Below are 27,614 nucleotides of genomic sequence, written 5' to 3'. Positions count from 1 at the left end.
CATCAACCTCTCCCCCTACACGAGGAAATCAATCTATGTACAAGAATTATGTACAAAAAGCTCGTCCATTCATTCTTCCAGACGTCTGTGAATAAAGCTCTTGTAAAAGTAAAAAAAAAAAAAAAAAGTGTGAGGGTTGAAATGTGTGTGTGGTGTTGTGTGTGTGTGTGTGTGTGTGTGTGTGTTAATGATCACAGAGGAACAAACGAACGCAAATTAACGGGATGAACATGCTTAATGACACTTGGTTCAAACTTTTAAAAACAAGATGAAATTCTAGAGAACTTGTCTGTATTCAACATAAAACAATTATTCCTTAATTATCCAAATTAAAGAGAGAATTACATCTCTGCCCCGCTCGAAGAAAACAAACTCAACAACTACAGACTTTTTGAGACTTTCTGGGGGAACGTACTTTAGTTTTTTTTTCCATCCCTGATGGCAAGTAAACACAAGTTAAATTAACAAATTATTTATTTGAACCGAAAGCTTTAAAATGTGATTTTGCCGAGATGATCATTTAAAAAGCGTGAAACCAATTCATCACTTTTTTTTGTCAAACTCCGTCATTCTTGTTCTCGGTTTGGAACGTGAATCCTCAAATCATAAAACTGAAGTGCCGTGGATTATTCGGAAAGCTTTTCATCTTCCTCTGCGTTTAACTCTTTCAGCTCGTCTTCACCACGGAGAACGAGACGGAGCAAAGGCAAGTCCGTCACCTTTTTAATAAGGCGGCCTTTACAAATAGTTGTTACTACCGGCTTTATTAAATGGATTATAAATCATTATTTTATGCATTATGAATGAGTTTTATCAGTATGTGAGGTTCAGTTTACTGCGTCTGATGAAAGGCAATGTCCAGAGAGAATCCTTATTTGTGCCAATAACTAATCTATAAGAGTTATCAAATCTTTTGACATCAGCGCACGCGTTTCAGTCTTTACTTCATTGAATTCATCTCTATTTCTGTTTGACATCCGGCTAAAGTTTTGACTAGTCTAATTTTTATACAATTCACGAACTTCCAACACCTGCAGCCTCCTTCTGATGTTGCTGAAATGCATTCTGGGAATGACAACTCATCATTAGGGAAACCTCAAATATAGCACTTGACAGAATTTTTCTTTTTTTGGACCAATTAAATGTGTCAAAAGGATCGAAGGATTTTTGGACTTTGTGGTTTTCTGAGCTACGGCTGAAGTCTTTGTGGCAAAAAAAACCCAACAACAACCGAACACGAAGAAGAAGAAAAAAGAAAGTATCAACTTGATCCTTTGAACGCCTCTCCGCTGGTGGTTCTGTTCAAACCGAAGTAGAGCGGCTCGTCTTCACCTCTCAGACGGACCGGAGCATCTCAGCTGCCTTTGGTGCCGTAATTGAGGTCTCTTCATCGAGCAGCGAGCACACATGCGGGCGGTAATTTGAAGGATCTGAAGGAGGACGGGTTCTGGTCCGGAGGGCTCGGGTCCCGTCGAGACACGGAGCTTTGATGTCGAGCGAGGGGGGCGATCGAATCTTTGAAAGGGAAAAGTTTCTGCTTTTTGTTCAAAGTTTCCAGAGAGTTTTAACAACCTCGAGGGTCATTCGGTTTTAGTCTCAGGTGTGTTGTTATGTGCGCTCGGCATGCTGGGAGAAGAAGCTGTTTCGATAACGGCACAAGAGGAACAACAGATTTAAACTAGCTATTTTGCTGTGGAGGAAAGAAGAGCTCTTACGTCCACAAAGAGACAATTTCTGGTTATATACAAATGAAAAGCCTAAACATTTTTTTTTAAAAATGACCTAATGTGAACATTTACCGGCAGTCCCGCCTTTAAAATACCACCTTAACTTCACAAAAGTCTGCAATTCAGGGTCTGAACTTTTACCATTTGTGGGTTCTTTGGCCAGAAATGATCAATACTTGATTTATCTGCCTCAAATCGCCTCCTGGAGGAGCAGAGAGGTCAAAGAGGCAAGAAGAAGAAGATGAAGAAGAAGAAGAAGAAGAACACAGCGTGGAAAGCAATGACTTGGGTCAGTGGTTGTTAGTTTTTTTTAACCACTTGAGGTTGTTTTTTGGCGATTATCAGAGCTGAGGGGTGCAAGGCTTTGATGACAGGCTGGAGAAAATGGCATCTCCACTCCAATCTGTCACCAGTCGATAGGAGGGCGGGGGTGATTCAGAGGGGGGGGGGACGACAGGTGAGAGAAGAGCCGAACCGTGAGGAAACTATGAAAAGAAAATGTAACAAAAAAACGGCCGGAAAAACACATCCTTCTGAGAAACTTTTATAAATAGAGGACAGATCGAAAAAAGAAAAAGAAATACTGTCTTGGATTTTATCTTTCGTAAAAGTAAAATAAAATCGGATCTTAACCTATTAAGTCGTAATAAATTTAAGTTCATCTCAAGTCAATTTAAGGGGAAAGAAACTCCCCTTTCATTCACTTATCGAGCTCCATTTACCGGATGAAGAGGACGACGACTGGACACGACACGGAGTCCTAGATGATGATGATGATGAACAGGCACGTTTCATTCTTCTGAGGTGATGATGATGATGGTTGTTGTTACCAAGATGAAAGGGATGGCTGTGTGTGTGTGTGTGTGTGTGTGTGTGTGTGTGTGTGTGTGTGTGTGTGTTTGTGAGAGAGAGACAGGCTTCTCTCTAGCAGTGCTCCAGATAGTCAATGATCCGGGAGATGGACTTCTGTCCTGTGGTGCCGACGTCACACTGCAGAGAGAGAGGAGAGGTCAGTTACCACACACACACACACACACACACACACACACACACACACACACACACACACACACACACACACACACACACACACACACACACACACACACACACACACACACACACACCATTATTAGTGCAGAATGCAGATCTTTCAGCATTTCCTGTGACGTCCTGATGAGACGTCACAAAAACACATTCAGTGTGAATCCTGAAGTGTAAATGAACATTTTCGCTGCTGGCTTGAAGACTTCAATTAGTTCTATTTTTAACATCTTGTGTTTGTGTCTCTGTTGTTAACGAGGCGATTCACAGATACAAGATTTAAAAAAAAAAAAAACTGCAGAGACTCACAGTGAGGTTCATGAAGTTGAGGAACTTTTTTAGCATTTCTGTCATGATGGAGAAATCTCCTTTAGGCAGGTTATCTCTCACAGTAGTCACATTCAACTGGTGGAGAGACACAGAGAGAGAGAGAGAGAGAGAGAGAGAGAGAGAGAGAGAGAGAGAGAGAGAGAGAGAGAGAGAGAGTCAAAACACATGATATACACAAAATAAAGGATCAGAAAATCAAAGCAAAATGAGATCTTATTTAAAGCTAAACACAGATTATTATGAGTGCATTATGCAGATAACTCAGATTTTTTATGTGTAAATGTGTGTGTGTGACGGTGTGTATCCATCATCAACCTGTTAGGAAATCAGTTAATTAAGTTTATGATAATAAAACTTCTTTATTAAAATAATAAAGTATCATTAAACAGAAGATAAGACTCGTTTCAGTTCGTGGTTCATCTGTCGTATTAAAAATAAGAATGGTCAAAGGTGGAAATGTGTTCAGGAATAATGATGGGAAAGTACAGTGTTTAGCTTTAGTGAGTATAAATGCATCCCTGTGTGTGTGTGTGTGTGTGTGCGTGCGTGCGAGACTCACCGGGCTCCCCTGACACAGGCAGCCCAGCAGCAGTGCTGTGTAGGAGGCCACGATGCTGTCCTCCATGTGCTTCCCTGCATGCTGCAGAGCTGAGAGGACGAGGATGATGATGATTATTATTATTATTATTATGAGGAAGAAACATTTTCATTTCTTTTGTTCTATTCCTGAAAACACAACGTTGCCGTTTACCTTTGTTGAGGTCCAGCTCCTCGTCCTCCTCCTCCTTCTCTTTCTCCTTCTTCTTTTCCTCTTCCGGTTTTTCCGTGTGGTTGTCGTTGGCAACCCACTGGATCTCGCCGCCCGTCTCTTGCCACTGCCCGCTCTTGTCAGCCGGCTTCGGCGTCTCCTTGATGAGGTCATCCGTCTGCGCCTCAGCCGCGATGGCGGCCCGCTCCCGCTGGAGGAACAGCTGAGGAGGACAAACAGGAGGACGGTTCACTAAAACCCCCCCCAGCAGGTTAGCAGAGTCGGCGTAGCAGGTTAGCTAAACCGGTGCAGGTATATTTTATGAGAATACCACCAGGGGGCGCCACGGTCAGAAATTTAAAATCCTTCATAATAAAAGCTTTACGTTTTAAATAGTATAGAGAATAGTAGACAGGACAAAAACGTATTTGCTGTTAAATTACAGTAATCTGGCTTCCTGGTTATGTTTTTCTTTTTGGAATTTCTTCCTCTTTGATTGACTTGTTTTGAAAAGCTGCTATCCAAACCCATTTACTTTTACTGGCTTAATAAATGTAAAAAGCTCCACTCAGTGAACTCTTTAAAGCAGTTGTGTTTTCAAAACTTAAAAAAAGAACAAATGTTTTAGTTTCCATGTTAATTATGTTCATAATACTTTCAACATTTCACATGTTTTAAATGTTCCTGAAGTCAGGGCAAGCACTCCGTCCTCCATTCCTCCAAGAAATGAGTAATACTGAAAAATGTCACTGTTTTTATCATTTCCACCTCTCCTCTCTTGTTTATTAGTTCTTGTTATTCTCCGTACGTAAACTGTTGACCTCGCTGGAAGAGCATCAGCCAAATGTGATTATATGAGGTGATTGGATTTAAATGGAGCTCATGCCACAGCAGTGCAGAACAAAGACACAGATAAGATGAATCATTAGTATGACTATTAATTTACATCCTAAAATGTGATCAGCTTTAAATATTTCTCATACTGCAGTAAATAGAGAGATACTGAAGGAAAGACCTTTTCAGGGCTGTGAGCTCCAAATAAATTAAATCCCGCCTCCTTTATTTTGGGGCGGAGACAGAAATCTCAAAACCAAAACTACCTGCAACTAAATACCACCAATGTACAAGAGCTGGTTCACCGTTCAGTCCCTCCTCTGTCTGGACTACGATTGAAACGATTAGTTAATTATGATTACTCAAGCAACAGAAAATTAGGAGCCAACTATCTTAATAATTTTTAGAGGCACAAATGTCAAACATTCCCTGTTTTTAGCTTCTCAAATGGGAGATTTTTATGTTTTTTTCTGTGTTCTCTTTGTGTTTTGTATTTGACTGTTTAGCTAGATTTATTTTCTAACATAATATAAATTGATTGGTAATTTGATTGATAAAAAAAACAAAAAAACAAGAATCAACATTCTAATTGATGATGAAAATAACCTGATAGTAGCAGCCGTAGCTTGGACGCTAATCTGCTACCTCATGCAGTCTAAAAACACACACGCACACGCACGGAGCGTACCTGTACGAGAGCGGCGATGGCGCTCAGCGGGCCGGTGCTGACTATGTCCTGGTGCGGAGGGCTCAGCAGGACGGTGGAGTCGCAGGGACCCTGACCTCCCTCCATCTCCATCTCCATCAGACAGTACTTGTTCCTGGCGCTGTACTCCACCAGGTTGATCAGCAGGCCTAGACCCTGAACGCCACAAACACACACAGAGTCAGAGTTTGTTATTTAAGTGAGTATTTTTTGAGTGAGCGCGTGTGTGTGTGTGCGTGCGTGCGTGCGCGCTACTCACCAGCACTCGGATGTCGAACCTCTGCTCTTGTGGAAGATACTGAGGGACTTTGAGGACACAGTTCAGAGCCGTCATTATCAGATCCTCCTGCTCGCCGGTCTTCGTGCTGCCCCACTCTGCACACAAAACACACACAAACACACACTTATGAGTACACAGCGTTTTGTAGTAATCCAGTAAAAGTCCCGTAAAAGTGCAGCAGTGAAGTGTGTCTCTAATCTGCGTTCACTGACCGTTGTCGTGGGTCAGGTTGAGCAGGACTCCTATAATGGCCCTCATACAGTCCTCCACTGCTTTCCCCACGGCTCCGTCTGAGTTCAGCTCCCTGCTGTACCTCTGGATCATCTCCTCGCACCTCCTCAACACCCTGAGAGAGAGGAGGAGAACATCAGATTAAAAACGTGTTTCCATCAAAGGGATGCACAGAAATAACAGGACAAACATGATAGTGGATCCAAAGAACTTTTCAAGAACTTTCTTTCTTTTGGAAATAAAGAAATTCGGTCTTTTTGTGAAGCCCATCCATGTGTGTCAAAAATGTCATCACTTCATATTCACGGCCTGTTGCTTAATCATACACCTTCATCGAGTATATGACCTGAGAAAGTATGTAGACTGAAACGTTAATAAATATACCCATAATAATTCTTCATAGCTTTCCTGTGGATGAATCAACTTTGTCTTATCAGAAGAAAAGTAAAAAAAGATTTCATAGTTTCTCGTTCATCACCAACACAAACAAACTGGTTTCACATCCAGATGTCATATTTGGATTCATCTCAACGTGACTCCTCTTTCCTTTTCTACTCCATCATAAAACAGAGCAGCATTCAGACAGAGATGTGTCTACACACAGACACACACACACGCCGGCTGCAGCAGCAGAAGGGGTGAAGCAGGTCAGCAGCCTGATGTAAATAAGTAGATTAAATCTAATGACAGTTGTGACTGAACAAAGAGCAGAAACCAGAGTCTGAGCATCGGGACGGAGTGAGAGGACGGAAATAAAAGGAAGACTGAAAGAAAAGAGAAAGAGGAGCGACTGGTGTCAGGACAGAAAAAAAGGACAGTTTACTTTTTTTTTTAACCATTCCCCATTTTTTAACAAACGTTAAATGGACAAAAGAGTCAGTGAAACCACACTTTATTTTCTTGTTTTCAATTCTACATGTTGTAGTTTAAAGGCTAAACTCACTCTGCAGCTTAGATAGGAAAACATCAAAATAAGGCCTGAAAATAAACCAGAATAATCCTTTAAGATATTATTCTATCTGTCAAGAAAAGTTTTCTTTTCTGCTCACATGAGCAGTCAATAAGCGATAGGACTTGTGTGTGTTTGCTGGGGTAAAGGATGGTTTGGGGGATAACTGAATTAGTCCTGCTGACAGCTGAAACACTCAGAGAGGCAGAGGGGTGAGTTTGGGTGGAAACAATGAGAGCAGCGTGTACGGCAACAAAGAGAGAGGCGAAGAGGGAAAGAGTAAATGATAGAGGAAGAAGACCTGGAATACACAGCTTCAGTGTGTGTGTGTGTGTGTGTGTGTGTGTGTGTGTGTGTGTGTGTGTGTGTGTGTGTGTGTGTGTGTGTATAGAGTTTAGGTGGCGGTGCTCGCTCTCTCGTTCAACCCTGCGGTTTTGGGGGTTAATCGAGTTAACAGAGAGGACAGCTGAACGCTCAGACTGAGGCCTGTGTCGCCCGTTGAAACAGCAGCTCTTTGTTGACCCATTTAGACTTCATCCTCCTTTATAACCCCTCCCCCCCTCCATCACTGCAGACCCTCTGGAGGGGGGGCGGGTCCGGTCACACAGAGGGTGAAGGAGGAGGAGAAGGTAAAGTAACTGAGCGTTCGACTGATACTGTATTTATGAATTCTTACAGAATTGTGATAAAAAAACATGAGGGACATTTTACAGTTGAATAATGAGCTCTCTTGTGGTTAAACTGAAATGGAGACATTGTTACCACAAAACGTATCTTCTGCATTTCTGTAATTTATTATTACTCATCACACCACACCTTTGACAGACATAATTCTGCGTAATGAAAGTCCATTTATATCATCAGCCATGGTTGATGCCTGTGTTTCCTCTGTGTTCAGTTCAGCAACGCTCCGAAAGTGTCATGCGTTAATCATTAACATCTTCAGTTCTCGTGTTTCACTTCGTCTCTCCACAAAGACACGGAGCAGAGCAGAGTGTACGACACGCTTACGTGCCGGCGGATTCTTTAGATTTTATCTGAGCTGAACCAGAGAATATTTAGTTAAAAACAGATCCTCATTGTTCGGTGTGAAGTTGGCTGGAAGTGATGTTGCGTAGCACTGATGCATTTTATGTTGGACTCTGTTCTGCGTGCTCAGATTAATTTGGCATGAAGTAATCAGTTCAAACATAATCATAATGTAGCTTTAATGAAAACTCAACTCCTGACATTTGCTGCTGATGTTCTTCACCACCGTTGTGGAAGAGGAAAATAACGGGAGCTTTGAATTGGACTTATTTCTTTTTTAAATAAGTGCTGTGTGTTGGATCTTACTCATGCTGATGTGAAGAGTGGTTCATGTGGATTTAAGAAATGCAACGAATACATATTTAATAGAATCTGGAAAATGTCTTACTTATGGTACAGTTCAGATGAAGAATAAATGATTCATTCTAAAAAAATAAATAATAAGATTTGGACAAAGCTGAGTGTATTATATAAGATGTGCCTGAAACACTGGAGGGCAGAAAAGCAGAGAGACAAAAAAAAAAGGAAGAGAGGGAGGTCAGGTCATTTCCACAGTGGACTTCTCTTTCTTTCTGCTGATGTCAGAGGGCAAAAGGTCACTGCTGTGACTGACAGGATGTCACGACCAGGAAATTAAACAACAAAACCCTGATAATGTTACACACAATAACCATCAGGCATACAGACTCAGACTGGTTCTCACACGCACAGTGTATAGAGTACAGTTTCTGAAGGCAGAAATTTATATTTTGAAGGATTTTGTATGTCCTAAAGAATTAATGCTATAATAGGGCACTGAATTTCTCCAGTGAAGACATGACAGTTAAGAAAGAAGAAGAGGAAGAGAAACATTCGTTAAAATGAATTCTGCTTTCATAATTCCGTTGTGTTGATCATAAGTTTTGTGAATATGACCGGAGCCGGACACCAGTCAGTCACATGGTTTACAGACATCTGTGACATTTTAGGGGTCAGAGTTCATGACTGTGTGTGTGTGTGTGTGTGTGTGTGTGTGTGTGTGTGTGTGTGTGTGTGTGTGTGTGTGTGTGTGTGTGTGTGTGTGTGTGTGCGCACGCGCGCTCACTTTGCAGAGGAGATGATGAGTGATGAGTCTTTGTAGGCGATCAAGTAGCCCTGGTTCTCCTGGTTGTGGACCGTCACCTGCACGAACACATGAAGAAGAATTCCTTTTTTTTTTTTTTTTTTTACAGGAAGCAGTTTTTGTTCCAATAAGGATTTCTAGGATGATTTAACTTCACCTTTGGTATTTTGCTTGTGAACAGTGATAATCAGCTTATCAACAAGAAATACACATAGGAAATGGGAAATAAGTAACACAATTGGATTTAAAATTTTCTCTCACAAGGTCTTTAGAAGAGACGGTTTCTAAAGCATGTTAACATGTGGGTTGTTGCATAAGGTTTTGGTCAAAAGTTGCTGTGGCGGTTGATTGTTATGGGTCCATAAAATTACCTAACCTTAAACAATTCTAGGGAAGCCATGAGAGGCAAGTGAGAGAAAATAAAATGAAGGTAGATATGTTGTGTGTTAGAAAAGTATGTCAATCAAAAGTAAAATAAATTATCACATAAAAAAAACCTAATATAACAACAACAGCAAAAGATTGAGAAACTTTATTTTCTAATTTAATCCTGGCCACTATTTAGATCAGACTTAGAAAATAGATCACCAGAATCTTTTTCTCCCTTTCCTCTCAGGGCTTCCGTACAAACCTGTTTTCACAAGGTTAATTCTTCATAGTGATTATAATGGTATCAGGAACAACAGACGCCATTGTGTCTCCCAGCAAAGTCGGCAGACGTGTGAACCACACCAGTCAATAGTGTGAGCAGGTTATGGGAGGAATTTCAACAACAACAATTTCAGTTTTAGTATTTGTTATCAGAGAAAATGTATTTTTTGTTCCGATTTAAAAGGGAAACTATTTGTTCTTGGATCACGTTTCTTCCAATCGCATCTTGTTCTTGCAGTGACACAGACTTGAAAAGATAAAAGTTGAGTTTTTGCAGGACTGCACACCAAGTCTGGACCTATAGACAACACGGGTTTGGGTCTAGTTTGTGTCTCCCTATAAATCTGTGCTGCACTTACGCTCTCCAACACCCGTAAACACCTCTCAGCTCCCCACAGAGACGACACCAGCTTCTCCTTCTCGTCCTCCTGGTTTAAGTTGTTAACACACTCCTTCACTGCGGAGGCAGAAACAAAAACAGGGACACACAATCAGAAACCACATGCTCATCATGATTTCCGGTATTTGTGGGTCATTTCAAATTCTATATAACATCTTTAACCTTTATCTACTATGTGGTCCAGTCCTCCCAGTAGCCGGAGCTCCTCTTTGAACCAGTCTCCAGCTCGCTTTGAAGTCAGGGACAGTAACGTCTCCATGGCTAAATGACCCGTCTGCAGGAAGAGAGGACGGACAACAGGTATAGAGGTTACATCTCAATAACTGGAGTGTGTGGAACATCACAGACTGTGTGACATAATACTGCTGCAGTGCATTCTGGGCTGATTCTTATGGAGGTAAAGTTCAGTATGAAATGGCGGCTCTATAGAGACTTTCCCTCTTTGATTGTGAGAGACTAACACCAAAACCTGATATTCGCTGTGGATGTTTTACAGCACAGAAGATAGAAATATCTTGACACATGTGGGAGGAAGTGAGTCACCCCGGACTGGAGAGCTGCTGAAAGAATATCATTATTCAGAGGCTTCAGTGTAACGCTCTAAATGCTGTTTCAAGGCTGTTTCTACCCAACAGTTCTGCAGGCAACGCAGAGTACATGGAATTAAAATGATTCACACTAAAGTCTTCAATAATCCATTCAGTGAATCCGTTCAGTACCGTTATGTTCTGGAGGTCCAGGTGCTTGTTGTGCACCGTGTCGCAGAGCTTCCTGATCTTTTCCTTCATCTTGGCGATTTCTCTGGCGCTGAACTGAGTGGTGGGGTCCGTCCCGGTCCCGGCGCCGCCCGCCTGGTCGTGGTCCATCTCCAGCAGCCGGATCATCAGGTCCAGACATGACCGGTCCAGATCCATGTTCAACCGGTCTCGACTGAGGATGTACATCAGAGAGGCCGTGCACAGAGCCAGGTTCTGCAGAGATGAGGGAGAATGAATTCATTAATTAATAACAGGGAAGTTGCATAAATATTCATTTTAAGTAGATCAAACTTAAAAGTTATACTTTTCTAGCCTGTGCACATTCACTTTGTTAAACCACCAGTTTATTAAACTTTCTTTTTATTGGAACATACATTGCATACAAACAAAATGAAATTGGACCCCTGCATTTAAATCATTATAAGCAACTTGGAGTTCAGCTTCTCACTTAAGGACCCTCGACACAAGACATTAGAAGCCGGGAGTCGATAATCTGGCTCCAAACTGTTTAAGCCTAAACATTTTTTTCTGAATTCAAGATGAGAAAAAAACAAAAAACAGCATTCTGTAGCATATAAAAGATTATTTATATGTCAGCAGTCATTATTGATTTAACTAAAATATATATAAAACACTGACATTATTTCTGCTCTTGTCTGCAGTCATTACTTCAACTGTAGGTGCGTTTGGTTCATCAGTACCGACTGATCCTTACCGGGTGCTGTGGGGCGTCATTGAGTGTTTTGAAGACCTGAGCCACCTTCCCTCTGGCCCTGAGGTGCATCCTGAAACTGGGCATGGCGCAGCGCGTAGCCAGGCTGATCACACTGGAGAGACAACACACACAGACGCACACAATATCAGCAAACCATGTTAAAATGAACCACTAAATGAAATGCTATAAGGTTAACAAGGTGTCGACAACAGCAGCAGTATAAGGGGAGGGTGCGATTCATTCCCTCCAGGGGGCACGCCAGCGGGCTCTTACCTAAGGCAGCGCGTGTTGAGAGGTTGTCCACTCTTCAGACCGGTGGCCAGATACTCAAAGTCATCGGTGAACTCCTGGTTCTCTCCAAACTCCACCACGTCGTTGAAGTGCTTCACATGCTGCACGACTGTATACAGCTGGAAAACAGAGGGGAAGGGGGTGGGGGGGGGGGGGTAAGTTTTGATTATAGTTAGTAAAGAGTGATAGGGAATGTAGGAGAGGGGATGACATGCAACAAAGTTCCGGTTGGATTTGAATCAGAGATGATTCTATTACACCGGGACGCCTTAAAATCCTAAATTCATATTTATGCAATTCTGTTTTAAGCTTCAGGTAAATTCGCAGGTTAAACGAAAGTGTATTAAGTGGAATTAATAACCATGCAAAAAAACAACAACAACAACACTGCACTTTTCATTTGAATAAACCCCGTAGTCCACAAGGCCCTCATACATCAAAGGATGGATAACTGAAATATGGAAGTATGAAATTAGTTCATAAAGTTTTAGATTAAGTGAAACTTTTTACCTCTTTGTGCTCTTTGCGGCATTTGAGTGCAGTAACGGTGTCCTGGTAGAGGTCCGTGGGGAGGGTGACAAACTTGGTGACCTTGGGAGGAGGGGGAGGAGCCTTAAAAACACCGTCGTCCTTTTTAGCATCGGAGGGCTCCTTACTGGATCCTCCCGCTGAGCCGGGCGCCTGGTAAGACGGGTTAATGGGAAACGATTTATAAAAAAAATAAAAAAAAAAAAAATGATGTAAATAGGGCTGCATATGGAACATAAATACTTTTTACTCCATTATACCGAGCTCTCTCAACACTTACAGGAGCCGTCTGTGATCGTGCCAAGAAAGTCGGAGGGGGCTCCTCTTCACTCTCCAACGTCCAGTGTCTGGCGTTGTACACAGCTTTGGTGGGAGACTGTAACATGAGCAAAGACAAAAGAAGTAAGACAAAGAGAAAATATACAGCATGTTTCAACTGGCCATGAAGACAAATACTTTAATAACTTTCTGTAGCTTTGTGAAGCATACTACTGTTAATATTTCTTATAACTCAAGAGCATTATAAAGTCTAACTATTCTACTTTAATCCATATTTGTTGGCGTAAATACAGACATTCAAAGCTTCATTTGAAAACCTCAAAAGAAGATTTGAATGCACAAAAAAAACATTGGGTACAGCCCTATTAGTGACATATTTTAATCTGAAATAAAAAAAGCTGGTTTGCCAGTGAATGTGGAAATGCAGCACTTATTAGCAAACAGACCCAACAAACCCCAAAGATATTTTGTTCATCAAATATATGAATGCTAAACAACATTTGAGAAGTTGAACCTGTTATGTATTCATAACATTTTCCCGTTAGACAGTTACTTTCGTTTCTGCGATTGCATTCCTTGTGTTAAAAAATGTGCAACGTCTGAACTTGAAAAGAATGATAAGAGCAAAGATCAACAAAGAACAGAAATGTGCATGAAGATAAAAACAGAAAGCAAAAAGAGGCAAAAGAAAACAGGATAAATGGATGCATATTAAACTGGTGAGAGTCAGCCAGCACTGATCAAACAGCCACACACAAACACGCACACACACACAAAAAGCACACACACACACACACACACACACAACACACACACACACACACACACACACACACACACACACACACCCTCATCCTTGGCTCGACTCCTGTCCTCTTTCTATATTTTTGCCAAACCTGTGGTTGGTGGTTGCCGGGGCATTGATAATGAAAAACAAAAGAGGGAAGGGCCGGACCGGGAGAAAGAAAAGAGAGAAGAGAGTTGGCTGAGGAGCGGAGCACTGAGGGAGGTGTGGGGGGGAGGAGTTTACACCACAGGGTTAATAAGCAGAGACAAAAGAGGAGTTTGGGGATGAGCTCTGCTGTGCTGGAACATCAACACACCGAATTAAAAGCCTCCTAGAATAATCTGAATGACACAGATGGACACCTACCCCACCCGCCACGCCCACCTGCCGCTAAGCAGCATGGGAGAGACGAGAGTGAAAGAGGAAGGTGGGCGAGCGTGGTCGTGTTCCTGCTGTGGCCCGAAAACAAAAAATAAACGACACACTGTTCTGGCATTGCAGGGTTGAGCGTTAACGTCAAACTGACTTCTCATTGGTCACGGTCGACAGCACATGTTTAGGAGAACTTTAAATCATTTCCCATCAAGTTATCTATTCATCAACTGCTTTTTCATTAAGTTCTGGGTGGAAAAAGAAAAAAAAAACCATTCCCAACAGAGTGTGTTTCAGACCAAGGGCCATCTTAAGACAAACTGTTGAATATGAAATGAAAGATTGTGATTGAAAAAAAATATATAAAAGAAGTAAACGCATCACCCCCGAAAAGTGGTACAGGCCTGATTTTGTCCATTCACCAACATGAAGGGGTTGTATAGGGCACTAATTTAACCAAAAACACATTTAAACTGCATGAATGGAAAGGTCAAGGAAGGTGCATCATTTCCTTTGGTTCTGCTGAAATGAGATCAGTGTTTTCCACAGAGCTGGGTATCACACCTCTATTCTATTTTGGTAAATGAAATGTGTCCCAAACACAGAGCAGGAAAAAGCTTCATGCACAGACGTTGGTGCGAATGACCTCGGTCAGACTTGTACTTTGATTATTTGCTGGTCAAACAATGTTTGATTCAATACTCATGGATTTTATTATGGTGGAAACCAAGAGCTTCTATAAGAAATATAATCAAATATATTAGATTGTAATTCATTTCCAATGCTGCTCAGAGTAAATCACAAATGAACAGTTAAGCCTGTGACATCAGCCGGAGACTTTTAGTAACTTTGGGAGGCAGTGGGTGCTAATTTCATTGGTAAAGAGTTTAGAACACTGACCAGGACATGATGCATTTGGTTTTCCACAGCTTTGCGTCATAAATTGAGTCTTAATCTTTCAGGAAGATCGTACCCGGTGGCAGACAGAATAGCAGAGTGAGTTTGGGCTTATGGGAAACCAATCTAAACCCCAATTGTGTCATTATTCTATAGCTATTACCTTCTACAAAGTAAAGTCTTCAAAATAACGTATTACTTTAGGATACTGCTTGTGTATATACAAAATGTAACATTTGAGAGGTTTGGCGTCTTTGGTTTACTTCAAAGAAATGATTATGTAAAAAAACATGTTCATATTTCACACAGTAAAGTATTGTTTTGGTACTAAAACCCAGGCATCATATCCCAGTTAGATCTACAGACATGATGGACAGATGAATATATTTTCCTCTCTTTCCACCTTGGATGACAAAAAAATATATATTTATTTATTTACCAGGTACAATGCATATAAATTAACATTTTAGTTTCCTCCTCTATGTAAATGTGCCAGACTGACCTAATGAGCTCATCTGTAGTCCCTGGGCAGGTTATTACAAATGAGTGTCCTAATGTTATCATTAATGTCAGAACAGTGAAAAGAGCCACACTGGAGCTCTGATGAGGGTCATTGTTATGGAAGTAATCACTGCGGGTCCCATAAAAAATACTGCCGCTAAATAAACCATCTCCTAAATATGGATGAGTCCATCTACGTGCGGTCATTATGGTAAAATCTAATATCTCCCAGCATCCTCAGAGGGCCAACCTCACGGCACTCTGGCTCCGCCAACGCCGGCTGGAGACTCACAGTTTATTGTAATTGAAGCAGAGTTTTTCACAACTCCTCCGTAGGACGGCCACTTCAGAGGGGCCATTGTTTTTATAATGAGCTCAACTCGGCTCTTTACTCTCAATTATGTAAACCGAAGATGAAGTGAGGGAAACAGAATGTACAGTGCTTGGAGAGAGAATCAAAGTAGATTGGAACAAGAAGAGAGGGGAGGTGAGGTGAGGTCGAGGAAAAAATGATTCGGGCAGGAAAAAAAAATTAAAGACAAGAGGAAGTGATGGAGACGGAGAGGAGAGCGCATTATTCAGCTGAGAGGGAGGAGAGTTATGGTGAGTCGGGGCATGAAACTGGAGAACGAGAGAGAGAGTACATTAAGTACATCATCATGCTCCTGTTAATACGCTTACAGCTGGTCTGCAATGGAGAGAGATGCAGAGAAAATTCATTTTACATTTGGCACTTTGAAAAGTTCCCTGCTGCTACTGCCGACGACGCAACCAGAGAGTATGACACACAGCTCGCCTACACGGGAGAGACTTAATACTAAATATTAATACTTAACTGCAGTGTTCCCCACAGGATTTCGTGAGACTGTGGTGGGTGGACCTTGGACCCTTTAGGGGGGTTCAGGGGCAAGTTAAATCTGGTGCACTTTGAGGTTAGATCTATGAAAGACGGTGTGCTCTTGTAAACAATTCAATCATAAACACATTGGTTGTATAGATATGAATGGTGATGACACGGCAAGGACACACAAGATGTTCATTATGAAACTGGGGTACAAATTAAGACAAATTAGGCCGACGTCTAGGTAATTAAGGGGAGACTGAACTGTGAAAACATTATTTTGGGGGGTTTGAGTGCTTAGTGGAGTCGAAGTTATTACTTTTTCAAAACATTTCTGTGTTTTTTTTTTTGTTTTTTTTTTCAGGCAGTCCGAATGTTTTTTTCCGTTGAGAACGCACGATTTGGAGAAATAAAATAAAAAAAACGTAAAAAAAAGCAAACTGTAATATTAACAGTTAGTAACTTCCAGCTAATCGTGTTCCCCATCTAGGAAACCAATTTAAATTGAAACCAATTTAAATTGAGAAATTAGTGCTGCTGATTACAGCCATGATCCTGGATCACTTTTCCCAAACAAACTTTAAAATGCTGCAAACTAAAAAAAAAAAAAAAAGAACATTTAACAAGCAGCTGTGATGAAGAGAGGCCCTGCAGAGCTCGTTAAGACAAACTAAAGAAACTGCACCGATCTAATTAACAACACTCCTACAGCATAACAAGACTGAAAACTCATTTCACTCCACGTGTTGCACCTGATGGAAGACTTTTTGAAATTGCAGTGAGATTCGTGGCAGAGCACAAACATAACCTCGAGAAGGAAACGCTGACTCATTGATTCATGGTCAGTAAATATGAGTTACTTAAGACTTGCATTTCCGCTGGTCTGGATTGATGACATTGATCTCTTCTATAAAAAGGCACATGGCTCTCCTGAAATCGATAAGAGTCTGATATCGAGTCTGCACAGTCTGAGTAGTGACAGGCCATTAGCACGCTGATAAATAAATGAGAAGCAGTTCAGAGATGTTCAAAGACGACTTAATCCCTCCCCTCGTCCAGCCATGAATAAACCAGAGCCCAACTCCTCTGCTCCACACACACACACACACACACAGAGACAGAGAGAGAGAGAGAGAGAGAGAGAGAGAGAGAGAACTGAGTCATGCTGGGCGTAGGCGGGCGGCCCCGTCTCCATAGGTACATGCTGATCTCTTTTTGAAATGTAACGAGGTAAGGTTGTACAGTTGAGGGTTTAAATGTTTCACTAAAGTTCTTCATATACATAGAATGTGCAGCCATACTAAAAGATGATTAATATTCTTCTTCAAAAGTCAAATGCAGCTATTTTTTAGCCTTGTTCTGTTTCAGTCAGATGCCAGAACTCAAGTGTAATGTTTTTAGTTAAATAAAGCTGCTCCATTTACATAAACTAAACTTTTAGGAGGATTTTACAGCATTTTTAAACAAGCGAATGTGAGAGTGGCGCGCACTGATGTGTTTGCAATGGTGTTTGGACAACAATGGGGCTCAATGGCACAGAGGAAGATGATATACTGTTGTTGCTTTGGCTCATTTTAGGGGATTTACTGATAAAAAACATAGCATGAAATCAGTCAAACCATCAGTCGCCAGTAAAAGGACGTTCTGATTATTCAGTCAGTATTTTGCATTATATTTTAACTTCCTGACGGTGCAGTGTGAGCATTCGTGTGTGTACGCGGCATTGTGTCTGACCTTCTTGTGTGCGCTGAAGATCCTTCTGAAGGAGTCCGGGTTCTTCTCGGTCGCTTTGCCCTGATGAGGCCTCCTGGGAGCCCCGGCCACCACTCTGAGGCCGTCCTCTGAGAAGTCCAGCGTGTCTGCAGACAAACAACATACAGTCAACGTCGACCAGAACTTTACAGTCAGTCAGGAGGAGCGGAAATCTTTACTACACTCGGTCCCATTTCCTAGAACAAAAATAGGACTTTTCTGTGTGTGTGTTCATACAATAAAAATAAAATGTTGCAATGTACTTCATTGCAATAAATAACATTGATTCTCTCTAGAGGTCAAACTAACAACACACTCAGCAGCTTCACATAGTGATTGAATTCTGAGGATGAGCTCAGATAAGACGAAGGAGGAGACATGGTTTGTTTGTGTTGTTACGGCAGAGTACTGTTTGTGTGTGTGTGTGTGTGTGTGTGTGTGTGTGTGTGTGTGGGTGTGGGTGTGTGGGTGAATAGTTCATAGTGTATATGATGGTATGGAGGGTAAAAACAAAGTACTTTGTCTTAGTGATGGTGCGGGTGCTCTGAGTTTATGTTTCAACATTACACAAAGCGAATGACCGTTAGTCTTCTGTATCATAATCAATCAGAAATGCAGCCTTTTTGTACAGAAAATACCGTTTTTGTCAGTGGAGTCTAGTGGCTTCGAAGAGAGCATAGATAACGGCTTCAGTTCGCAAACGGAAATGGCCGTCTGACAGCAAGGTGAAGCCTTGAAAATCTTCTAAATATAGCGTTCGCTTAAACCGATATTGATTGTTTGACGTGTCTAAAATACGTCCACAGCAGTACATTGCTTTGCTCCTCTACTGTGGTAGTACACCGACTACGGGGAAGCATCACATACAGCCAAACCTCTAAAACACTCAAACTATACTTTTGAGTCACATCATGTAGTGACGCACAAAGATTTGTCGTTAAAAGAGTGCGAGTGTGTTCCGACCTGCTCGTATCCTGCTCTCCTGCCTCTCAGAGTTCTTCTTGTTCTCCTTGGGCGGCGGTCTGTCCAGCATCTCCAGTCTCTCCAGCCGCTCCAGTCTCTCCAGCCTCTCCAGGTTCTCGAAGGGGTCCGGCGGTTCTTCAACCGGCGCTTCTTCCATCATAACCACCGGGGTTCTCTCCCTCTTGGCGGCCGCAGCCTTCTTGGCCCTCCTCCTCATTTCTTTAGCGCCGCCGTCGTCGTCGTCGTCCGCCCCGTCGCTGTCGCTCATGTCGTCGAAGCCGAAGTACTGGATCTTGTAACTGGATCGCCCGTCTGTGTTGTCGCCGCTGTTCTCCTCCTGATGGGCGTCCGCGTCGTCGAAACCAAACAGGTCCGGCTTACTGTCCTTCTTTGTCTTTGTCTGCGTTGGTTTGACCCTGAGGCGATGACAGGTGCACATCAATAAAAATAAAAAAACATTGTTTGCATTCTGCAGTGAGGAAAATGACAAAGCTTGTTTATGACTTTTTAAGAAGAGTCACTCAGGTGGCATTCTGCACTGAAACATGTTCACCTGTCAAGTGCATTTATTAGTTTCCAACTTCAGCCTTCAATAAAATATCAACGACATAAAAAAAAAAAACCTGCCAAATTCTCATTAACCAGGAGACCAAGGTAAACCAAGGTAATGAAAGCAAACTTCCATCTTGAATTTAGTTATTTGAAGCACTCTGACATCCTTAAACATTATATCTCACTTCGTTTCACCCAAATAAAATGAAGGTGTATTAATTGTCTTTGGCAAACAAAGGGGAATAAGAATAAAAGCCACATATGTCATAGGGGAGTGAATGTGCATCGAGGTTCAAACGCTGAAATCAGGCCGAAATGAAACTCTGCTTTTACCTGGAGCCTCAGGGAGGAATGAAAACATGGAACAAATTCAGAAGCAACTGTCCTTGTGACTGTGAGAAGACAAAGCTTTATGCAAAACCTGTTCAAGACATTTGCTTTAACATTTTCACAAAGTTACTCAGTTCCGAAATCAGACAGCTAATAACCTTGAACGTCTTTAGCCTTCTTGAAATAGCCCGGAGCCAGCATTCAGACTATTTTGACCAGACAGGGAGGAAATCTGGTTTAATCCAAAATGTTTAGGCCTCTTCTTGTTAAAAACCATCCGATTCCCCACTGTATGAGTTACAGTACAATTAACCTGAATATACCACATCAGTTTGTTCCACCTCTTTATGATGTTCCCAAAATAGTTTTTATTGCTGCCTCATTTCCTCACATGTAAATATTCTGAAGGTTTGTTGCATCATTTTAGAAAAAACTTCAGTCTGCCGTATTTGGCTTCCCTGGTAACTGTGAAGCTACTAAACAGAAACAGTCAACACTTGGAGTAAACAATAGGCCCATGAAAGGCTTAGTGTCGGCGTTCACACTGGAGTCGGATTTTGTATGAGCTCAAACCGGTTTGAAATCATGGAAACCAGCTGAACCGGAGTTCGTCATTATGACACAGTTTGGCTATTTAACGAGAAGCTACATCAGCGACCTGTTCCGATGGCGTCACAGAGCTAAATCCAACCTGTGCTGCATTAGTGATAAGCAATACCACAATGTGAATAACGTGTTATTATGTGTGTTTACAGACGGACACACAGAGCCAACAGTCTCCATACTTTTCCAGACTCAAATCTCCAAAACTTCTCAGATTTTTCAGACCATAAATTTGTGACTTTTTTGACTCTTGGTGCAGTGGATGCTGTGAAAAGACTGGTGTTTTGCCTTTGCATATGGCTTACAATTGCCGCCTCACTCATGTTGGAGATGTTTGTACAAAGTTTGCATCTAGCTTTCTTTTCACATTTTGGCATCCTTAGCCAACCAGGCTTTATAGGATTGTGAACCGGCCTCAGAAACCCAAACAGAGTTGTCTCCCTTGTTCCTGGTTAAGTTTAACCTGATAATAATAATAATAATAATAATAATAATAATAATAATAATAATAATAATAATAATAACAAAGACTTTTCTTTGAACAGCCCAGCCTTTCCACCTTGTGAGGTTCTACCTTGTGTTTTGTTGTTCCGTCTTCTTCCGCTGCCATCCCGCCTCTCCCGCCTCCGTCGTGCTGCCAGACCCGGCAGCACTACTGCTACCACTAGAGGGCGCTGCGTCGGGGCTAAACTCCTCCACTCCTCGTTCCTGGATGGTGACGTTACACATGGACACGGAGGAAGGGTGCAGCACTGTGAAGTCCCTCGTCCTGCCCCGTCCCCGTCCCCCTCCTCCACCCGTCGTCTTATTACTGGCGGCAGATGTGGATTTGGGAAGATCTGTGCTAAGAGCGGTGCTGGCAGAGCCGCTGGAGTCCGAGGCTTTGCCAGAGCCCTGTTTGTTGGGCCTCCTGTACGTCCGACAGTTAGAGTTTCTTACAAGCGAGGTGTTGGAGGAAGTCTGGGAGTGGTCGGACGTCTCGACAAGGAAGTCAGAGTCGCCCCCTAGGTCCTCGCTCTCACTGGGGCTCTGGAGCCGTGGGGGAGAGGGGGCCTTCTCGTGCCGGGTCTGGCCCCGGTCGGAGCGGCCCACGGTGATGCCCGCTGTCGCCCAGGACAGCGTCGGGGCCGGGTTGCGAGGTTCCTGGCTGGGTGAAGGCGGACGGAGACCCATGATGGCATCCCAGGAGTCGAAGGTGGACTCCGCCTTGGAGCCGGTCTTCAGGGTGGTGGTCTGAGCCAGGGGCTTCTTATCGCTCTCAGAAGCATTTTGGTACCACGAGTAGCTGTGCTGGTTCTCTGACGACGAGGAACTCTGCTGGGACTTACCTAGGGAAAAAAGGAAAACAGACTCAGAATCAGTCAAAATATCAGAAACTGGTGGCATCGAATGCTTGTATGTTCAAAAGTTAAGTTAATTAATTGAGCTTGTAATATTTACAGCTACTTTAATATCCTCTAGGCCTACAACTAACGATAACTTTCATTATAACATTTTTTTTGTTTGTTTTTCAGTCTTTGAAATGTCAGAAAATGGTGAAAAGTCCAGAACTCAAAGTTATTTAACTTTTTATTATATGAGAAGCTGGAACCAGAGAAGGTCGGGTCGACTGATCAATCAACCTACTTATTATTTCAGCAATAATGTCAACAATCAGTGGTGCTACAATATTGGATTCTCTGAACCTGACTTACTAATATAGTAATTGATCCGAACAAAAGCAAGGAGAACTTAGCAATCAAGAGGAGAAAAGTCATTAGGTTAATATGCAGAATTATTAACATGGATGCTGTAAAAGTCAATGCAATCTTATTTATTTCTTCTACAATGTGTTTGCTGAGAATCACCTCCAGGGCAGCTTACATTTGGTCCACAGTTGTCAAACAAGCTACATGTATTCATACTGAATAGTGGCGAGTTACAACCGACAGAATACGATCTGCTACAACAATAGAAAACACTGCTGCGTGCACATCATTTGCTTCTGGTTAACTCCACAGGCTGCTCAGCGGAACGACGATGTGCATAAAGATTGCACCAATTCAAAAAAGCACCTTCACACACTGAAAAGAGGTCACACACACACGCACATACGCACACGCACACACGCTACCGAGTTCCACGTCTTCAAGAACATCATAAAAGGTCTGGATCCACTTGCCATGACAACACAAACACACACACATACTGCTTATTAGCACCCTGTGGCCATTTCTGCCTTCACAGATAACAAACGGGTGACAAAACTGGACTCGTTACTCTGAACAAACACAGGAAATTGCTCGACAGTGTACCGTCAAAGAATATCTGTATGTGCTCTGTAGAGTAGCCGTGTTATCGGAGCACAGCAATACTAGAAAGTAGGCCACTTTGCCACTTCGCTCTCTTCAGACCTTATTCGCCAAATGTGAAATGAAAACTCACAAAAAAGGATACAACATTTGCAGAATGACGGGAGGGGATTTGTGTGAGCCGCTCTAGAGCATCAGCAACAGTCTCTTAAAATAAAAAGGGGGGAGGAGGGAAATGAATACACTCAAGAACAGCAGACGGCTGGAAAGGGAGACGCTCAACCTGTCAGTCCCTCGCGTTATGCTCGATTTCTGCTTGTATATTTTGTTTGTACGCCCTCTGGTATTTCGGAGAATACCGCGATCAACAGCCCGTTCAGTATAAACAAATATTTCGCCTGGACGATCACAAGGCCCTCTACGTTCAGAGTTTTATTATCTCATCTTGTGTTTTGGGTACATTAGAGCTTCTTTTTTTTTCTTCAGAAAAACAAAGCTCTGTAAGAAATGTTGCAAGTCTAAGATGGCGAAGCCTCATCAGTCATTGTACTGTTGTTATGTCTTTTAGTTGACATAATCAGAGAGGATGGCGACAGAAAGAAGGAGGATTTCCAGTATTGCTCAAGGGCACACTGGCTGTAAGGGCGTGTGAGGATTCAGTCGTAGACCAATGAGCATTAATCTAATCCTAAATATACTCTGAAAATCTGAAGGGTTGATACCTCAAACTGACTGTTGCACTCCGACCAGATAACCACCGCGTTTCTTTGCCGCAACAGTGTTTTTAATGATCAGTCACTCGGTGCTTTCATGATAATCATACTAGTTTAAAAATAAGAAGTAATGATAAAAGTCCAGCACAAAAGGACATGAGCCCAAATTCTTGTCCTCAACACGGCCACATTCTTTAAATAAACCGTCTTTCATGATACACACAGTCCCTAAATGACTGTTTTTTTCTTTTAACAGTTCAATCAAACTCTTTCACATTGCATATTTAGCCTATGCAAGGCCTATGAGTCATAAGGCAATTAATATTTGTTTTACAGCTGAATTTCTGCCATGGCAACACTGTGAGAGACAGAGTAATACAGTAGGAGACCATTTCAATGACAGCTTGAATGGTTTCTTTTCTTCATGTGTGCCAGTCTGCCTCTCTTCATACCCATCAGGGATAAACTAATGAAGCTCAAACGCACTTTAAAACCAGCAGCACCAAAGAGCAGTCGTCCAACTTAAAAATGTTCTTATTTTCACTCCAGCGTGTCTCTGCTCCCATGAATCCCTGACGCATGTCCACATATCATTAACTCCAACTGCAGGCTTCTGTTAATGTTGAGTCACTTCATGTTTCTCTCTCTCTCTCTCTCTCTCTTACAAAACACTGCGCATCAGAAAACGATTACAGTGGTTTTAAAAGACGGTAAAGAGGTGGTTCGGACAGCTGCCGTACGAGACGCAAACAGAAGATGATTTGGACGAGCTTTGACCAATCAATAAAAAACATAGCTGAATGCGAATCCTGGGGATTTGCTCCAGGACATCCACTAATGAAGAACATGGCATATCAAATCAATTAAATCAAAATGAACTTCAAAACTTCATCTATAAATCTACATTCTGAAACACAAATTCAGATTTGCCAATCTAAATCTCAAATCCATATTTCCTGACACACAGGACAACAGCGTTCGATGTAGAATGAAATAAACTCATTAAAGTACATCTCTTAATTATCTTTGTACATTTTGTGGATTGATTAAACGTCAGACAAAAGGGGGACCAGCTTCATATATGCTGCTGTCACATCTCACACTTTGAGTAGATATATATATATATATATATATATATATATATAATCATATTAAAACACAGCATAATAGCATAAATCCCTTTTTCATGTTTTTTTACAGTTAATTACTTCTGTTCAAAACTTAACAGTGTCTCAAAATCTTCTTGAACATGAACACCAGTCTGAACGTAGCAACAGTCAACTCCACAATATTGCCATACTTTATCAAAAGAGGTGTTTGGTCAAGGATTTTGTCATATTTACTGAGTCAACATCGCCATGGCAGTGTTTCAGATGAACTTCGGCGTCGCGCTGGCCTCCCTTTCAATGCGGCTCAGTGTCCCGACACTGGAAACGTCACTCCGAGCAGAAGTGCTCGCTCAGGCACAGCTTGTCGTTCCGAGTCGGTTCGAGTGGCTCGCGTCTCTGGCAGGTGGCCAGCAGCAGTCACGGAAAGCTGAGGGCGATCGAGCTGAAAGCGACGACACCGACAGCGACCGGCTGAGAGCGCGAGAACAATAACACTGATTTCTACTGAATAAAAATCACTCAAATCTAACAACTGAAAAGGAAAGACACTTAAATAAAAGCACGCGTACTTGTCGACTGTTCTTGAAGCTAAGTTTATTTAACACAAAGCTGCAAAACAATGGACAGTGGTCCTCAGATGTGTGCAGCGTGTTGCGATGCCTGTTTGCTGCTCTGATACAGATCAATGAGACCTATAGCTTCAAAAGAGCTCACGTGGAGACAAATGCAAAGTGCACAGGAGCATTTAGATTATTGTGATCAATGAGTTTGTCAAATAGAAGACCCAGAATTCAGTTACCTTCCCCGAGCAACCGGATTCAAGAGCAAGATTGATAAGGATTTGTGTGTGTGTGTGTGTGTGTGTGTGTGTGTGTGTGTGTGTGTGTGTGTGTGTGTGTGTGTGTGTGGTTCACATGAGCCTCAGGAAGCCGCCACACTGGGAAAGAGTGTCCGTCCATGGACGCTTGTTTTAAATCCCTTTTGAATGAAAATCAGGGCTCATGATGAGCTCATACTAGCCAGATGCGTTTCCATTTTGATAAAAGCAATAAGTTCATAGAGGCTTAACTTTAAACACCCGCCAGAAACCGTTCAGAATTGACGTCAATAGACTCAAGGAGGCGTTTTAATGACGCCGCTATATCAGAAGACATTCAAAAAGGAGCATTTAGAACATTCAGTGAGCGCACCATGTGACCACATTGTAAGCATATTAAGTGTTAAATTCTAAAACAATAAAACGTTATTATTTACTAAATGAAATCTGTGGTTGTTATGGGCTTTAAACAGCTGTCAATACATTGCTTTACAAAATCTATAAAAGCTGTCAAAGACTTTGCTTGGCCATCCGCTGTTCTTTATATATAAATGTGAAGTGAATATCTTTGAGGGAATTATTTTTTTTTTTACTGCTGAATAATTCAGTTAGTACAGTTCAGACACCACTTTGAAGTCCAGTAACCTTTTAAGGGCATCTATCTGTATTTTGATATTTTATACATTAAGTAGCTCCATTAATGACTTCAGCTCTAGCCCAGAGCTACCCAGGCTAAAAGGTTTTAAATTCGGTGTATTACCTATGCTAGCACTGCTGCTGTTGAAGAACCGGGCCGTGTCCTCCACCACCCTGGGCGGGTTCTTGTCATTGGGCAGCCATGAGTTCCCTCGAGTGGACGTCAAAGCATGGGATCTGCTTCCCGTGTCCAGAGAAAACCCCGGCCTCTCTGCTTGCGGCGGCTCCGCGGAGCTCGGCTTGGCGGGCGACGACTTGTTCCCACTGCGAGAAGAAACCGGCTTGGATTCCTCGTCGCTGTCAAATCCAAACGGATCCTCAAAGCCGTCTCCGCTGGGACGGGGTCTCTTATAAACCTCCAGGACAGAAGAGTCATTCTTGGGCGCGCCGACACGCTTGGAGCCGACCTTGGCCTTGTAGGTGGTGTCGCCCCATTTGGTGCTCAGGGTGCCTCTCTTGGTGGACAGCACCTCGTCGAACTTGGACGTGCCTTCTCCTCCCTTGCGGCTGTAGGTTTTACCAAATCTGGATGTCATTGTTGCATCTGGGTCATATTCTCTAAGACGAGAGAGCAGAAAGGTGTCAGTTCAGAGGAACAGTTTTTATTGACATCATGGATGTGAAGAATATGTGTCTGTGTGATATATATATATATATATATATATATATATATATATATATATATATATATATAAACACAGTACCAGTCAAAAGTTTGGACACACCTTCTCATTCAACTACTTTGAAGAATCTAAAATATTAAAACATATTCTAGGTTGTTGAGCATTTGTTTGTTTACCACATAATTCCATATGTGTTCCTTCATAGTTTGGATGTCTTCAATATTAATCTACAAGGTAGAAAAAATAAAGAAAAACCATTGAATGAGAAGGTGTGTCCAAACTTTTGACTGGTACTTTACATTTTATAAATATTAACTTTGCCCCATCTTTAAAAAGTATTTTGACTGGTATAAATACATAAATATGTATTTATGTACATGTTAACTTGTATACATTGTGAGCATCAAATCAGATGTATATAATAGTTGCATAAGGTTCTCTAGGTGTGAGAACAGCTTGAGTTCTTCTCAGCCAGCTGGTTTGACAAAACAAGGCTAACATTAGCTAGCCAGCGAGCTAATGGCTGCTAACACACAGATGGGACATTAGCAGGACAATTAATGGAAAACACACTGATTGATGAGGAGGGAGAGAGAGAGAGACACACACACACAAATCAATAAATATGAGTTATGAACAAACACAACGCAGCTGACTGTGAAGGCTAGCTGCTAGCTGTTAGCATTAGCAACAAGCTCCACAGAGCTTGCTAGCTTGAAGCTAACAGCTAGCAGCTAACAATAACCACAACCTGACACCTTTTTTTTTGAAGCACAAGCGGACAATCCCGGACAGAAGGTGTTCCCGTCGGCGGACCCACATCTGTATCTGTGTTTTCTACGTACTTGGTGAGCTGAAGGAGGAGGAGGAGGGCCGATCGATCCGCACAGAAGCTCTCACTCCGGACCCGCAGCGGCCGCTCAGCGCTGCACCAGGACCGGGCCTGCGTCCCTGCACAATATAAACAAGGCCGCGCGGACGTCTTTAGCGGCAGATTAGCGGATTTCAAACACGCCGGCTCGACCCGCACACCCGGACTGAAGAGCGAGGATGCGGTTTATAACCCCGTGTGATTATATCGGCTTCTGTTTCTCGGCTAAATCGCACTCGATTGTCTCCTCCGGGCTGCGACGAAGGCTTCCATTGGACTCCCCCGCTGCGTCAA

General features: G+C 42.3%; 1 protein-coding gene across 1 annotated transcript; it reads right to left on the bottom strand.

Moving 5' to 3' along the window:
* Nucleotides 1-148: 148 nt before the first annotated feature.
* Nucleotides 149-27,614, bottom strand: LOC129091262 (wings apart-like protein homolog). The gene is made up of 20 exons (XM_054598812.1): nucleotides 27,295-27,614; nucleotides 25,891-26,384; nucleotides 20,775-21,528; nucleotides 18,716-19,131; nucleotides 17,735-17,859; nucleotides 12,604-12,699; nucleotides 12,306-12,476; nucleotides 11,778-11,914; nucleotides 11,505-11,616; nucleotides 10,751-11,002; nucleotides 10,194-10,305; nucleotides 9,991-10,088; nucleotides 8,963-9,039; nucleotides 5,882-6,015; nucleotides 5,649-5,764; nucleotides 5,372-5,545; nucleotides 3,853-4,072; nucleotides 3,661-3,749; nucleotides 3,081-3,176; nucleotides 149-2,717 (listed from the first exon to the last, which is right to left on the bottom strand). The coding sequence occupies exons 2-20, from the start codon at nucleotides 26,360-26,362 to the stop codon at nucleotides 2,652-2,654; spliced, it is 3,717 nt and encodes a 1,238-aa protein (XP_054454787.1). The 5' UTR covers nucleotides 26,363-26,384; nucleotides 27,295-27,614; the 3' UTR covers nucleotides 149-2,651.

The sequence above is a fragment of the Anoplopoma fimbria genome, chromosome 5, assembly GCF_027596085.1.
Source record: "Anoplopoma fimbria isolate UVic2021 breed Golden Eagle Sablefish chromosome 5, Afim_UVic_2022, whole genome shotgun sequence".
NCBI lineage: Eukaryota > Metazoa > Chordata > Actinopteri > Perciformes > Anoplopomatidae > Anoplopoma > Anoplopoma fimbria.
Note: the sequence above shows the minus strand (reverse complement) of the source record. Positions and strands in the feature narration are given on the sequence as shown.